The sequence below is a fragment of the Siniperca chuatsi genome, linkage group LG18, assembly GCF_020085105.1.
Source record: "Siniperca chuatsi isolate FFG_IHB_CAS linkage group LG18, ASM2008510v1, whole genome shotgun sequence".
Taxonomy (NCBI): domain Eukaryota; kingdom Metazoa; phylum Chordata; class Actinopteri; order Centrarchiformes; family Sinipercidae; genus Siniperca; species Siniperca chuatsi.
Genome location: NC_058059.1, coordinates 9,286,965 through 9,303,834, shown reverse-complemented (window position 1 = coordinate 9,303,834; position 16,870 = coordinate 9,286,965). Strand labels below are relative to the sequence as shown.

General features: G+C 39.1%; 2 protein-coding genes across 13 annotated transcripts in view; one reads left to right on the top strand and one right to left on the bottom strand.

Annotated features, from left to right (window-relative positions):
- The window catches only part of LOC122865140 (probable E3 ubiquitin-protein ligase HERC1), a 44,396-nt gene extending 39,310 nt beyond the window's left edge, over window positions 1-5,086 (bottom strand). For 10 of the 12 annotated variants that reach the window (XM_044173143.1, XM_044173144.1, XM_044173145.1 and 7 more), the window contains exons 1-2: window positions 4,915-5,020; window positions 813-1,815 (exon numbers count right to left, since the gene is read on the bottom strand). In XM_044173143.1, coding sequence (XP_044029078.1) covers window positions 813-1,784 — 972 coding nt within the window. In that variant the 5' untranslated portion in view covers window positions 1,785-1,815; window positions 4,915-5,020. Of the gene's footprint in view, window positions 1-812; window positions 1,816-4,875 lie in introns of all 12 variants that reach the window. The other 2 variants (XM_044173146.1, XM_044173135.1) reach the window with 2 other exon arrangements.
- Window positions 5,087-6,457: 1,371 nt separating this feature from the next.
- esm1 (endothelial cell-specific molecule 1) lies at window positions 6,458-8,312 on the top strand. The gene is made up of 3 exons (XM_044173832.1): window positions 6,458-6,983; window positions 7,335-7,478; window positions 7,670-8,312. Exons 1-3 carry the CDS (start codon window positions 6,677-6,679, stop codon window positions 7,762-7,764), a joined length of 546 nt encoding a protein of 181 aa, XP_044029767.1. The 5' UTR covers window positions 6,458-6,676; the 3' UTR covers window positions 7,765-8,312.
- Window positions 8,313-16,870: the final 8,558 nt, after the last annotated feature.

The following is a 16,870-nucleotide window of genomic DNA, read 5'->3' as shown; positions in this document are numbered from 1 at the left end:
GAACAAAAGCTTCTCTTCCCAAAAACAGTTATATGTCACAGCATGATCAGGCAGAAAGAGAAGTCAAGAAAGACAAAGAGGCAAACATTTGAGATCCTAGTCCTTAGATGCAGATCTTAATTGTGTTTAAAGTTGTGTGATACCGAAGGGCTTTCTTTAGCTATTACAGAGCTCTAAATTATATGTAGGATGTGGTTAACAGGCAAAATCAATCATGAGGTTGCTGGCAATACCCAGGCCTGGTTGACAGTTGTCCAGAAATATTGCAAAGCTGATTAGCCTGCTAAAGGATGACTCAATACGCATATCTAGAGAGGGCAGGAAGACTGACTCAATCTTAATCCTTATCTGCACACTAATGCATCACTCCGAGCTTCAAATGAGACTGTTCAAATAAAAAGGACAGCCTGCAGCAGGGATGGATGTGGCAGTGAAGAGCCATTTTCCTGCTTTACAGACAATGGGCCTCATTTATCAGTATGGTCATAAATGTACATATAAGTTACCTCATATAATTCAATAAACTAACTAAGAACTAACCACTGCTGCCATTGGAAATACATTTATGCAAAATGACTTGTTACTTACAATAAAGTAACATACAACAGTTTAAGTTAGTCAACAGGTAGCTCGATAAATGCTGCCAACAATCTATAACATAGACAACAGTGGTGTTAATAATACCAGTTATGGCTGAATTGAGATAATTGTACATATAGTAAAAGAAAGATTCCTCCAAACACACCAGAAAAGACTAGAGGGCATCAACAGACAAAAAACAAAGGTCCAAATTTGAAGAACACGTAACATACCGAATATTGCCTCATTTGGAGAAGCGTTTGATGGATTACATCAAATCCCACACCAGCTGACTGCTGGAAGCTCAGTGTGGAGGAGGAAGACAGTGTAGAGGTGGATGAGGACATGGAAGCAGCCAAGGCTACCTCCACCCACTCCAGCATAAACTTTAGCGAGCCTCTCTGCATGGCCAGGCCAAGCAGCAGCTCCAGCGCTAGCCTTCGACCAGTCGGGTCTGCCCCACCAGTCCCACAGCTCACTGATGTCTTCTTCAGGAAGTCAGCCACCTGTGCCAGGCAGTCCAGCCCGACTGACGGGATCTTGTTCTCATTAGCCAGAGACAGTGGTGGCAGAGAAGCCAGCACAGAGGACGCTGTGGCGAGCACGTCATTGCAAAGCACCGATTCTGGATGCACAGAGGCTGCGTATCTCCAATTCTGCTGCAGTAACGAGAAGAGCAGACTCAAACCTGTCCTCACACCCATCTCTATCAGAACATCTGTACCCGACTTGACTTTGGATGCTCCCCCTGGCAGGCAGGGCTCTGAGGCCAGCTCAAGTTGCCCACATTCGGTCCCACTGTCTGTGGACTGGGAGGGCAGCTGCACGCGGAATTTGTCATGGTATTTGCTGTGAAGTGCGTAGTAGATCCGTTGAAGAACTACCAGCCTGTGGTGGAGGCCCAAGGTGTAGGAGGTTTGCGTCAGCATGCGGCGAGCCAGCCATCTCTGGCTGTGAAGCAGGGATGACAGGTACTCTTCCTTCTCCGCTGAGGCACTGGACTCGCACTCAAAGTCTGGCAGCCGTGGGCCGACGAGTTCTTGAACAGGTTGGGCCAGAGTCACCACTTCCTTGTTGTGAAGGAGCTTATTGTAGAGCACAGCAGCTCCATGCCTTCTGGCCGTCTGTACACCGTCTTCTGCTGCCCAGGAGCTATTGAAGTGCTCTTGCCACTTTAGCAACACATGGGTCTGACAAGGCACCATGTCTGAGCATTATCTATATTCTGATGTACACCTGAAAAGAGAGGGGAATATGATGAAAAGAGCTAATGAGGCATGTATATTTGGCAGATTTATAAATTTACACATATCATTCCCTCACACTTGATTAACACAATTAAATGGCTCATCTTTTTATTTCTGTCATCAATTTGCAGGCAACATTTGCTGCTGAAAGCCAATGTTCTAATGCGTTTTTCTAAATTCAGGTGTCAGGTTTCTCCATAGTGTTGGCACTTTTCCAACATACAGTGCATCCAGGCTAGTGGCATAGGCCCAGTGGGTTTTACTGAAATAGGTCAGCTCACCCTATGATAACAGCTAACCAACACACATACACTAATGAGGGGACTTTTGTCTCACAAGCTGTTATGCTACACAATACAAAGAGATGTATTCGGTTTATAATCATTTAAAGTATTGGCGTCATATGGCCAGTCAAAGAATGAAACCTGCTTTGAAAGATTAGGCACATGAGTGATAATAACCTGATCCCCCTGCTAATTCATTCATATTCTCAGTCAAACTGCAGTTGATACAGTCAGCGTCTCCAAGTTGGTCACCTGACGGTTTGAAATACAATCCCATGCAAAGACCACTGGTGCTCCACCTAATCCCCAGTCTGTCTGTCTGAATTTTTTGTCCGCTTTCTAAACAAATAAAAGAGCAAGTCTGTTGTTGCTGTTGAGTAGTACATATTCACAGGAACAGCTTTCTTCTTCTGTCCACATGACAGTGACAATACAGAAGTCAGCATTCATCTCTTAGTGGGGGGTTTCATGGGAATATCAGTTGCATGAGATTACCATTAGTTAAAGCACATTCACTTTACCAATTTTAAACTGTATAAAATAGTAGATTTGATAACCACTAGGCTAATACAAGACATAATTATAGGAATCAAGGCTTAATGTAAAACTATGCCTTCATTACACATGCATTTCTATTATCTGCTATAATGACCCAAAGATAAGTGACTTTTCATTCCTGTCAAGCAACACACCAAGATGAGGGTAGGCTAAACTAACTGGTGAAATGAGCTGTTGAGTTGTATAAAAAAAATCTCCATAATCTTGGGTCATGGCTGATACTCCTTCTATAATTAAAACTTGTACAAAAACACGAACCGTATGAGTGAGAGAATGCTAGTTAGAGGCTGTGAAAGTATGAGCATGCCATTTTGACCATAGTCAACAGTTACATTGCCTCATCTCTCTTGCCTTGCCCGAGGCCTGTGGGGCTATATGGTTTCCACTGGCCAAAAATAACAGCAATAACAGCGAGCATTGATATAGTAATGGACTCTTCGGTCAGACAACCACCAGCAAGCAACCACCAGCAATGTTAGGAGCAACCATCACTGATTATAAACTATCTGGAAAAGTGGGACATAAACATTCAGGACACCTCTTAAGTTGGACTCTCTCTTTAATGTCTTAAATCTCTCTCTCAAATATCCCAGCAACCTGCCATAAAACAGACTCATGTGTAGGCTTAGAGGCGAATGATTAAATCAATAGCATACATCAAAAAGAAAGATCAGTGACTGACTTTGAATGCATGCAGCACCATGTCTGATAAGAGGAAAAGTAAATGTCACTGATATTAAGGAGAGGTGACTGTGAAACTGGGTCACAGTTTACAGTACACAGAGCTATGTTAATGTGCATGTGAATGTCACATATGTTAAGTCTTCTTTTTACAAAAAGTTGTCATAATACTGATGGCTGGTTAGTGGAATCAGCTGAAGTAACACATTGGACCATGGAAATAATTTACAATTTAATTTAAAAAAAAATTATGAAATTTAAAGCTTGGCTGCAACTATCGCTTATTTTCCTTATAGATTAATCTTGTCAATTAGTTTTTCTATTAATCGATTCATCATTTCTGTATAAAATGAAAAGAAAATATTATATGAAATATTTCACAGAGCAAAATTAGACATTGTCATATTACTTGTTTTGTCCTACCAACAGTCCAAAACCCAAAAATATTAAATTTTCAATGGTATAAGACAGAGAAAAGCACAAGTTCTAGCCCTCGCCTGGGATCATGAGCTCTATTTTTTAATGCGAATAATGAGAATATATCGTAAAATGTTTCTGCAGAATAGCTGGCCTCAATCTACAAGACAGTGAGAGGCTCAGCAATTTTGGAGGGCTTCTACCATCCTGCTTCACTTTGATTGAAGCCAGTCAAGGTGGATCTGGCCCCTGGATGCCCCTTGGCCGCCTGCCTTTGGTGACTCTCTGGGTCTTGATGGGAGGAAACCCCTAAAGCTGACCCAAGACCGCCTGGAGGTGTTATATAGTCCCTTGAAAGAAGGAGCTGGAGGAAGTTGCTGGGCCAAAGGACGTTTGGGCTGCTCTGTTGCCACGACAACCCTGACCACATTAAGTATTTAGACAATGGATGAAAAAAAAAACTTGCTAATGTCAGTATTGGAAGGGTGAAATCAAAGGGTATTTATTCACCACAATATGAACTACAGAATATCTGACAGCAACTTAATCATCTTAAGCTGCTGGGGAAAAGGCAGTGAGCTAAAACATACCGTTAAGTTAGCCCATTAATAATGTCATATTGTCAGAAGTTTGGCATTGAGTTGGGCATTCATGCTAATGACGTTAGCCGACAGGATAATTTATTTAATTCACAATTAACTTAACGACATTATCCAGCCTTGCTATCTGACTTCTTACTTTGAAGCGTCTGTCAACATTTTGTAGCATTAACGTTATGTGTTTTTCATCTCTACCGATAGTTAGCTCACTGTTACATTGGAGCTATTCGCTACACCGACATAAACAGCGACATATGTGAATTTGAAACGCAGTCTCCACCGTGTAATTCACAAACACCGGTAACATTATTCTGCATCTGCGGTGACAGCTGAGCTAACGCTGGCTGCAGTGCAGTTGCTAGTCTGGTCCATGGCTGTCAAAACCGACCAAGCCCCTCCGCTTGTCGGCTGACAGCTCTCGGCAAAACAATCCCGTGGCTCGTTAACGTCGTATCAATATGTCAAGCTATGTATTGTGAAAATAAAATAAACCGCAGACATGTAGGTTACCTTGACTGAAAACCTCTGCAGATAAAAGGTTTGCGTTACCTGTCCCGTCCCAGTGAGGTCTCCCTTGGACGTGAATATCTTATCAACCTTCTCCGCTTTCCTCTTCTTCTTCGTCTGCTTGATTTTCAAACACAGATGGCAACCAGTGGCGCCACCTTGTGGATCGGCGTGTGTACTGCCATCATCATCATCATCATCATCATCACCATGTTTTTTATTAATCTATCTTTTATTTTTCTTCTGTTTTCCCATCCAGGCTAGGCGCCTACCTGACACAATCCAGTATGTGTTAGATGTTTTACACTAATCCAAGCCTGTGGATAAACCAGGGACGGACCTAAAAGACGAATTTGATTCCTCACCCTCATGAATTATATATATATATATATATATATATATATATATATATATATATATATATATATATATATATATATATATATATATATATATAAAAGGCTAATTAAAGGACAATCCACTTATTTTATACATAGTTTACTTGCCATGAGGTTTACTACTCAGCCGGTGAGCAAAGATGCATAATGTCCTCTGTGGCTCTGAGGGAGCTTTGTCAAGTCTGAGAAAATAACCTTGATGATGTTGCATTATGGGAAATGTAGGATCCAGTGTTTTTGGACATTGAGTAGGGACTAAAAGTCAGGATATCTCAGCCTCTTCTGCTTTGATTTAGACCATTTTCTTATTATTCCTGTGAGTCCCCAACTTTATGGAATTGCAATAGGCTATTAAGTGCCCTAATAAAGGACTTCACATTTGTAATTCAGTTATATGTTTGTTATCTAATGATTACTTGTCTCTTTTATCCCCAAATAACATTATATGTTTTTACTGTATTACCAATCAATTCATTGAAAAGAGAAATAAACGAAAACAACTTTACTCATTTAAAAAGTTACAACATTTAAAAAAGGGAGAAATATGAAAAACAAAATCAACATAATTACTAGACAGACTAGAAACTTTAAAACACTCCTGAATCAAATGGTTTAAACTGCTGTTACGTGTTACATTTGGCATGTTTTATTTTTAGTCAGTTCCTTCTTACTGTTACAGTAAAAACTACTAATGTGTTAAAATACTAGTTTAAAGTTATAAAAGGGCCTATTTTCAAGACAATGTACATGTTCTTTTCTTCTTTTTGCTTCTTTTTATATATGACTCTAGAGGCTAGATGTTATGTTAAATAAACATTCATTTCATTTTCACTTTTAATCTTTATATTTAGCGCAGACAACCTTAATTCAAGAGAATTACCTCATTCATTTTCATGTAAGCCTACAAGATTATTTAACTGAGCGAAAATTGATTTATCTTCTATTGTATTAAATATGATTTACAGTCGTAGGATGTTGCGACTAAAAACATGTAATCCTTCAAAACCGAGTCAGTCACGACAGACCTGATGTAATCGGGAGGTTTGGGGGTTCCGTCACTCACTAACACAAAAACAAACCAAAGATAACTTATGACATCAGGTCACACGAATTTCAATTCCTGGATGGCGGTCCAGAGTAAATCCCACTTCCCAGCCGGATTTCTACAAAGGGGGCTGACTGGCAAAAAAAGGACGACAACACCGGAATGAGGAAATTGACGAGAGCAAGTCATGTGCAAAACAAAGTTGTTCATTGCTGATAACCATACAACCTGATGAACCACAGGTCACTCCACTCAAGTCTCCCAGAGGCGGTCCGCTTCTCTGCCTCTTCCCCGAGACCGCTCATCCCAAAAAGACAGCAGCCTTCCACGAGCTCTCCGACTCTCCCTGCTGCATCCAGTGATGTCTTTTCTCCTCATCACAGTGTTGTCTTCACTTATAGTGCAAGATGCTGAGGCGTGGGGCGCCAATGTCAAGTACGCGGTGAACTGCCCCGACAGATGCAACGCGGAGCGGTGCGGCGGGGCGCAGCGCTGCACACGGACTGTCCTGGATGACTGCGGCTGTTGCCAGGTCTGTGCAGCCGGCAGAGGGGAGCACTGCTACCGCACCGTGTCGGGGATGCACGGTGTGAAATGCGGACCGGGATTATTCTGCGAGTTCTACAAGGATGAAGACGATTATGGAGACGAATATGGGATCTGCAAAGGTATATTCACATTCAACATTTTAATGTGTCTAGTGTGCTATTTCTGCCTGTATGCTGCATTTTGAATATGTGATGCCCTGCTGCACCAAATGCAGTATCCCATTATGTTATTACAGTCTTTTAGGCTCTATTTATTGAATTATCACAAGAGGCACGTGTACAGACCTGTGCATCCTTGCTTCAACATTCAAACATCAATCCTCCTGCAACTATCCATTTGCAGTTTTTTGTTATTATGTTGACTGTGAATATGAGTCTGTAACACTATAGAATGGGGGCCCATATCAGATTCAGTCAGGTACACTAACCTTTGTCCCTGCTACTCTAAAATAATGTTTTATTTCTTCACAGACTGTCTGTATGGAACCTACGGGGTTGAGTGCCGCAAGACATGCAACTGCAAAGGTGGCATTTGTGACAGGGAGACAGGAGCTTGTCTCACCCTCAAATTCTTTGCCAAAATCGCCAGCAAGCTCAAGACTGAGCCACAAGCAGGTAAACAATAGTGAGACTTCTTAAAATACAGAATGTTCATACTGATTTTTTTAAAAAGTGTTTGTATCATTAGTAAATTCTCAGTGGGCTAGTAGCAGTCAAATGTCTTACCAAATGGACTAGATCTCAGTAAAGTTCTGAAAAGAGTGAGATTGCACAGCTGTATGAGTTGTTCTTTTACTTTTTTTCAGGGGGAGAGGTGGGCTCAGGAGAAGTCAGTACTGCCCAGAGCACAGATCAACACACAGATAGATCCACCGCTGCAAAGCGGCTCAACCCTCGCTGACAAGTGCTGACAAGACTGAATCTATTCAGTGTAAATGTAGCATTAACTTATAAATGAACTGAAAGATATATTTTATTATGTTAAACAATGAAAAACTTTTTTATAGCATTTGGAAGTTTTATTTAGTTTGTTTGGGCCTTACCATCATCTTTTCTAATGAAATAAGCAGTTCTTATGTTATTCTCTTAAAATTCTCTATCTTACTTGTAATTGTTCTTTATCTTTTTCTAGAGTAAATTAATTGAAACTATCCTGTGGTCTGTTCCCAGTAGCTGTAGGTGTAGACCTGATGCTCTCATTTAGTGTGCCTTCATACATTATTGTTGAGAAAATGAGAGTTAATGTCACAATAAAGGACCTTCCAATGATTTTCAAACTGAATACACCAATATTTTTCATTGATTCATTGTAGTCCACTAAATATTTTCAAGTTTTCCATGATATTTAATTTGTACTGTACATATTAAAAGTGGACATGGAACATATCATGTATATGACACCAGCCAATGTAAAGAATGCTCTTATGATTAAACCAAAGCTATCACTGACTGCTGTCATTTGATTTTCTGTGCCTAATTTATCTATTAACTTAATTAGTGATGCATCATTTGATACAGTAATAGCATGATCTAAAAACAGTGTCAAAAAAAGTTGAGTTTTTTTGTTCTGTAGTAATCAGAAATTACAAACTAGGCAATTGCAGACTTATATTTTAGGCACCGTCTTATTTTAGGCAAATGTTAATGGCATCCAAATAAGTGGAATACACAGTAGACATTCAATTAAGTACACTGTGACATGTACATCTCACCTAGGGGGAAAGACAAATAATGACCATATGAGCAGTTGTGGAAAAAGTGGAAAGTGAATATGAGTTTTCATGGGCATAGCAGATTAAAAAGTAAGTCAAATGCATTTATATATTTCAGCATGTCTTGGCTGTATACTTCAGTTTATTGTCATGTTAAAAGTGAGTGACTTACATCCATCTGAGGTTGTGTCCTTGCATTCTTCAAGGATCTCTTTGTTCTTTTCTCTGTGCATCCTTCTTTAGTATTATCCAGATGATGAGCAGACAAAACGCTGGAATTGAAGCCGAGAGATCATTTTTCATCTTATAAGAATCTTTTTCACTTTCGTATGCTTTACTTTGCTCAAGCCCCTTTACTGTAAAGGCGTAGTTGTGTGAATGCTGCAGAGATGCCTGTCAGACAGATTCTCTCTCTACAGAGGAGATTCAAATCTCTGTTACAGTGGCATGCACAAAATAATATAATTCATAATTTTATATCATCAGTCCTGGAAAAGTGAATTCATACACCAGGTGAGTGAATTGAAAAAGTGAAGGCTGGGGCAGCTGTTGAGTCAAATGTGAAGTTCTGTCTTTTAACATCTTGGGGGCATCGCTGGGATTTGTGTGTTTTGTTGATCAATAAATCAAATCAAATCAAAATAAGAGTCTTGAAGACAGAAGAGGATCTCTGACATGTAAACTTTGAATATGTGTGTGGACTTTATACAATATTTCTAGAAGAATTTGACATCTGGGAATCGGGTGGACCCAGTAACTGAGGCAAATTAAATTCTGAATAGGATTTCTGTAAAAAAAAAAAAAAAGAAAAAAAAAGAGGAAGAGACATTGATATTCTCAGGATGACATTAGAGGAAAAGCCTGGTATTTATTCATGGGAGGTGGAAATATCTTCTCTGAAGAGCGTAAAAATGGCAAGAAGGATGGAAGTATGTCTTCTGAATAGAAGGAATTCTTGAGTCTAGAGTCTTGTTTCCCATGATGATGCGAAATGACATCTCCAAACTCAGAAGCAGAAACTGTTGATAGTGCTGAGAATTTTTCAGGCATCCTTGACTCTTAAGTGGTGCAACGCCCTACTCTCTCAACTTCCACAAATGGCAAAATATTCTTTTTTCCCATGCAGAAAACATTTCTCAGTCATGGAAAAATACTTTGACAACTACTAGCATAAGAAGAACTGGAGAGCAAAGACGGGGTTTACTGGCTTTACAAAAGACGTTATCACTGACGGGAGAGCCTCTACTTAGCTTTGCCTATAAAGCTGTACTAAAATACAGCCATTGCATTGATTTACATTAGTTAACATGGGAAAAAAGTCATGAATAGTAAAGATTTAACTTTTGAGATATTGCTTAAGATCTTTCTTGAGAAATGCATATAATATCATTTCCACCCTGGAGGAAAACATTCAAAAAAGTCTTTCAACTACTTCAATACATTTTGTGAATGGACTCTACAAAGTTGGTATACATTTAAAAAATTAAATGTGCTCACAGACATATTGGTCTGTGATAAATGCAGTAAATGTGCTGACCGCAATAATTCAATTAAGTATTCATTGTCTTTGTGATTTTTACTTTTTAAAGGTTAGAATGAAACCTCAGGTAATTCACGATCAAACTTGTTAAGTGACTCTTGATTAGAGGAAGATGCCTTTTCTCTCAAGTCCTCTTTTAATACGTCGCCAGGCAGTATTACAGTTTTTCTCAGTCGCTTTGGTACATATCTCAGATCAGAATTGAAATTCTCAAAACTACCTGTTCAATTCTCACATCATTGTGTCACTTGTGCACATCAAAAAAGCAGTTTCTGATTTCTTTGAACAAGTTGCAAATGCTTTGGTACATCCATGCAAATGATTATGTACAATTCTCTGTTGTTTCCTACATTATCAGTTGCTTATGTCATGTTGATCAAAATGTATTATATTGGGTCTCTGTTGAATAGTCTCACCCCCCACAACATTTAGGCACAAGCTCGTAGCATAAGTCTTTACATGCAAAATGGTTGAACAAGTTATCATAATATGTCAAGCATATTTCTATACTTTCTATATTTCCATTAGACTTTTTTCTAAATCTGTCCTGAATTGGTAAATTGCTCCCAGGTGAATCTTGACTTTCTCTAACAAAGGTGCTTCTCATGAAGCATCAACTAGCAGGTATATGTATAGCCGGAGCAACAGAATGTTACAATGTTTGACAATGGAAGGACAAGGAATTGGACGGGGTCAACAGCCAGAGAGAAGACGAAGAAGAGGAGTGAGGCTGCGTGGTGGAGGAGTTGGAAGGCAAAACCGAGGAAGAGGCAGAAGAGGCCGAGGACATATGCGCGTTCCTGATGAGATTAGAGCCACACTCGTAGACCACGTTCTCAATCATGGGCTTACAATGGCCGAGGCTGGTCGAAGGGTGCAGCCAAATGTTGGAAGAACAATTGTGTCCTCGATTATTCAGACTTTTCGTCGACAGAATAGGTATGTAATCTAACAATAGGCATTGTACACTGTACTTTCCTTACTAATTTTTTTCCCACATAGCACTGCAAGACAAATTCACAGGGGTGGCAGAGGGCCCCTTTTCACACGTGAACAGGAGGAGGCCATTTGCACCATGGTAATAGAAAACAATGCAATAAGACTAAGGGAGATAAAAAGTGCCATTATACAGGACAACAACATCTTTCAAAACAACAGTCAGCATCTCAACCATTGATAGGGTGCTGAAAAGACACCAAATGAATATGAAGCAGCTCTACACTGTTCCGTCGAAATATCATCGGCCACAGAGCTACAGTTGATGTGCCAGGCCAACGGGGCGGAATCATAACCATGGGTTGTGCAATCTCTGAGAATGGTGTGCTAACGCATATTCCCATTATTGGGCCATACAATACAGAGCGTCTTGTCACCTTTTTAGACACTCTCTACAGGGATCTCATCCCTGAACAAGAGAGGGGTCAGATTGGAGATGACCTGCCAAAGTATGTGATCGTTTGGGACAATGTCAGTTTCCATCGTTCCAACATCATCAGGCAATGGTTTGCTGCCCATGACAGGATGCTGATGGAGTTCCTCCCACCCTACTCTCCATTCCTTAACCCCATTGAGGAATTTTTCTCAGCATGGAGATGGAAAGTATACGATCGTCAGCCACATACACAAATGACCCTTCTGGCTGCCATGGATGCAGCATGTGACGACATCACAGCAGATGCCTGCAGAGGCTGGATAAGACACTCAAAAAGATTCTTTCCACGCTGCATTGCAGCAGTCACTGACATGTTCATTGACACAGATATTTACTTTTGAGAGATGAACTAAGGATTTTGAGTAAGAGATTGGCTTTTGCAGGTTATCCATGGTGTTTTGCTATTTGTACAAATTGTTTTGAGAAATGCACTTACTGTTTTGCAAATTGTGAGTTTGATTCGAGAAATGTACCAAAGCGACTGAGAAAAACTGTAAAGTGCCAAACATCTAATGGAGATCAAAATTATGTCAAACATTTTGGCCCAAACTGCAAAATAATCCTGTCCCAGCTAAAAATATCTGTTATTAGCCTCTCCGCTGATTCTTACTGGTAAAAAAATGTTTTCCAGTATTTAGCCTGTTTATTTCCTGTGCTTCCTGACACCTGTGAAAATGGCCCTTCTTCCTGTTGTTGTTGTGTCTGCCCGGGACAGGAATTTAAAAGCAAGGATTTTTTTCAAGAGACAAGCTTGTAATTTACAAGTGACACACAACTGAACTTCCTATTCACTCTTTTCAATTATTGTTTAAATGAAAGCTCAACACCTAAACACCAATGAACAAACAAGCTGTCCCACATTTTGAAACTTTAATGTGCTTATAAATCAGATAAATATGAGTGACAAAGTGTTATTCTATAACTATGATCCTTGTTATATTTCAAGTCATCCCTTTAGTAAAAAATATATGAAAGAAGAATTAAAAATATAAATGTTACAAATTAGACAGTCCATTTTTTTGCTTTAAAACTACAAAATCTGTCCTTCTGGCTGCAGCATCAAACTTTGAATTAATGTTTTGTTCATCTCACTTTATCGTTTAATTACAATAATTCTAAATTAAAACCTGAGCATTAATGTATAGTGAAATTACTTTCCTGGTCTTCACAGTGTTGTATGATCACACAACCGTCAAAGGCATAAAGGATAAAGTTCCCTGAAACAGACATGAATTCACTGCAGGGATGTATCTCCTCAGTCCAAGGACAAGGTGACACACACACACAAACGCACACACACACACACACGCACACACACACACACACACACACACACACACACACACACACACGCACACACACACACACACACATACACACACACACAGCAATACAGACAGGTATGGGAGCAGCCTGTGTACGAGGGCAGGAGTGTTCCTCTCATTCCCCTGAGAACCGACAGACCGAGGCCTCGCAACCAAACAAAGGACCCTGCAAAATAACAGGAAAGCGTTGGTGAGAAATACCCTTTATCTGACTCCCTGAACACGTCACTGCCGCCTCTGCAGAAACAAAAGTGCGTGAACGGAGTAGTAAATAACACTGATTTACTGCAAATAGATGTTCTGGTATTTATAGTTTGGCCCTGCCTCAACAGGTTGTTTATTGTAGCTGTAGAATGACAAGGCTTATTGGAGACAACACGTAAACACTGTGAACAAGGAAATTAAGTGATGAGATTGATTACACAGATAGCAGATGTCTCAACTGAGGCTTGTGAAAGTAACAAGCACTTTAACTTACAGGCTGGAATGTCACTTGACTCAAAATGGGACCTAGTCTGATTAATTCATTCTTTGGCTCCTTTAATCCAGGTTTTCCCCTGCCTTTTTTCTGTCTTTTTACAGTTCTCAGAAACATCTTGCAGTAAACTGGCACAACAAGCGTCTGGAGCCTTGACCTCAGTGACCTGACAGATTTCTGACCCCTGGAGGGATTGTCTTTCCCTTGTCGATGTGACGTGAGGAGGAACATTTCTGGGTTTATTATCACACATCAGAATTATGGAGCGTTATAATGTCAGTTTTAGTAGCCAGTCAAAAAATCAATCCAACTGTCAGATAGTCTCTTCATGTACTACTTGAAGTTTGTTTCCTGTTAAATGATTGTTTAGTCAGAGCATTGTGTTTGGCTTAAAAATTACATCATACGCTCTGTGACTTTGTCCTTTTATCTGCTTCTCTCTGCGTCAGAAGTAGCATAAATACTTTACTTTTCCAGAAAATGTATAGTGTCAGTACTTGACAATATAGTTTACTCCTCAATGAGGCAATAATCTCATTACATCACTACATAAATTCACTATAGTAAATTACAGTGTAGGGCATTGTTGTGTTTGTTCAGTATATCATGAGCAAAATGCTACAGTACTGGACGACATCTGCATATTCTCTGCAGTTTTATGGAAGAAGGTATGAGGCAGAGGCAGTGATTGTCCGTGTTTTGTAGGTTTGAAACTTCAGAGGGCAAGTATAGCATTTAGGATGTAGCTGCTGAGGTAACTGTGTAAATGTGTTTAATGTATAAATATGTATCAACTGAAGTTTTTCAATTTTACTTTGTAATACAATTTGTATATTTGGTATGTACTTTAAGGTTGCACAAGTGTAACACTTCTCAGGATGTTTTTTTTTTAGCACTTGTAATCTAAATAAATTATATATATACATCATGTAATAATAAAACAAATGTCCTTTTGGAGCTTTGAAATTAGTAATACAGTGATTTAGTCCAGACTAGGGTTTTGAAATTGTGCAAAATAATTTTTGAGTGCCCTTTTTGCTGTGACACATGGACCTCTGGTGGCTCCTTGATGGTATTGTATCATGTAGTTATTTTGCATTTATTTGCCATTCAGTTTGTCTCTGATAAATACGGCAATATCAGATTTTACTTTGATTGTCTTAATTTGGGTGTATGTCTGTCTTTTTATAATAATCTGATAAGAATTTTACAGCATTGACACAATGTTAATTAAAAGCTACTATCACAGTGCAATTCATCATAATACAAATAATTTCCTTAAATAAAATATGAAAGTTATGAGTATTTATGTGTGTGCAGAACTTTAAAGATAAAGAGAAATTGCTATAAACAAGCTTGTTTAAGTTCCTAATCCAAAAGTTTTAGAAGTCACCACCAGAGAGCAATATTGCATTTAAAAAAAAGAAATAGATATGCTCTTTGGTGTGGAGGAAAGCTTACACTACTGTTTCTCTCAACTTCATCAATCCCTGTTGGAAAATTCCAGCTCTTGCAGTATTAAAGAATAGACTATAAATAAAAGCAAAATAAAACAACTGAAGGACTGAAAATATAGAATCATTACTATGCCAATATACTATAGCTGTTTATAGATAATTCGTGTACCATTGTGTTGGCATATGTCGAGGTTAAGAGATGTTTTCGCTTTATGGACGTCAAGGTAAACTGGATTTTTCAATTCAACAGGAGGAAGGAAAAGTGCCCCAGGGCAAGATAAATAAATAAAAGAAAGATGTGTGCACATAGCATAGTGTGGACATGTCTTAGCCTGGGTCTGAGTGTTTGTGTTTGTTCAAAACAACTGTCAGCAAGTCAAGAGAAGTAGATGCACCCATCAGGAGACAAAATGAAACAAGCAGTCCTGTGTATTAAACAACAACAGTGCGTAATCCCTCACACAGACTCATTACCATTAACAATCTTACTCATGGATGATGATGACCTCTCTCTTCTTACCTAAAACTGGCTTAAATTAGCTTTTACAATGTTTTGTATTTCTTTTTTTGCATTATATGCTTTTAGAGATTAGAAAGTTGACAGCAGAGAGCTGACAGGAAATGAGGGAAGAGAGAGATGGGCCCCCTAGATCACCAGAGTGCCTCCAACTTAAGGTTGTCTTCACCACTATGAGTTGTGCTGGTGATGGTCTTATGACTAAAAAGTTTTTTCACAGTCACCTTTTGGATATTAAACCTGCAGTAACTAATTTTGGCCACTTTGGGCATCGGAAATAAGATGAAAACAATACGTTGACATATTATCACCTAATTTAAGTTGATATGGTGAACTTGTTAGCAAGTTGCCTATTTACACATCCAGCATATACGGAGAAACATTATCATTCATTTGGAGTTGTGTTTGTGTCCACCTGATGATTGTAAGTCCAATATTCACTTATCTTTTAGCTCTGTTTTGCTCTCTACCAACTCCTGAGGGAAATATCTGTCTCTTTAGCTGCTATCTGTGCTGTTTGGTGCTGAGCAGGTAGTGTACAGTGGGTTTTTAGAGCTTTTAGTGAACCAAAACAGTAAAGTTGCAGGCCCGAAAACCAAAACAATGAGCTGAAAGAAGCTATAAAGCTCTGCAGGGGCAGACAGAGTCAGGTGATAAGTATTCGTCACTATGAGCGACTTCTTATTTACATACAAGTAGTCATGTGATACATTGTCAAAAATATTGATTAAAGCCTTTTTTTCTGTAAGATGAGAATGTTTTACTTGGCTGATTACACTTTTCGGTCTGGAATCAAGAGCACAACCCTTTCCATTTTTTACACATTTGAACAAACTGTTCAACAAAAAACTAAAGTGGAAATCAAGAAGTCAATTACCCCTCTCTGCTCTTTTTGTATCATGATGCAAAAAGGAACTGCTGCCATGACCAGACACTTGCCAACAGAGGTCATTCACACATTAAGAGCCACTTATATTATCTGGCTTTTAACCGTGTTTAACCTATTTATTTTTTATCTGATTCCTTAGGTTTTCAATTGTGTGTAACTTCTTCCTATTTTCATCTTGCTTTATTTCCACAACATCTGTTTATCACATATATGATAAAATATTTACTTAGAGCCGTACAGAGCAGTAAGGTTGAATAAGTGAATACTACATATTAATACTTATTAGAACCCTAAAATCTTATAATCAAAGTAAACGAGTTCTAGTGATTCCAAGTCCACCTCTTTTCTGCCTGTCGCAGCCATCCAAAGATTTTCATTATATTTCCAGAAGTCACCAACTGTCCGGAACCTCTGACTGCAAGGCCATGAGAACAGCAGTCCCATTGAGAACATTTTAATTCCCAGAGGCTTCCTCTGTGAAGATTCACGATTTTAATCTTATGAGTTATGTCCTATTAGATACGGTCCCCCAGAGTATCTCATGGACGTAGATGCAGCTCCAGTTTGTTTACAGATGGCGACTTCATACTTCACAAGGTCACAGTGTTTCATGTTCTGCATTCCACGTCCTGCAAATATAATAAAACATGCTGAAGG

Bases quoted from the DNA above. Each gene is read 5' to 3' on its own strand.
- esm1 (XM_044173832.1), top strand. From the start codon at position 6,677: ATGTCTTTTCTCCTCATCACAGTGTTGTCTTCACTTATAGTGCAAGAT. The intron at 6,984-7,334 runs GTATATTCACAT...ATTTCTTCACAG, and splicing joins CGAATATGGGATCTGCAAAG to ACTGTCTGTATGGAACCTAC. The intron at 7,479-7,669 runs GTAAACAATAGT...ACTTTTTTTCAG, and splicing joins CAAGACTGAGCCACAAGCAG to GGGGAGAGGTGGGCTCAGGA.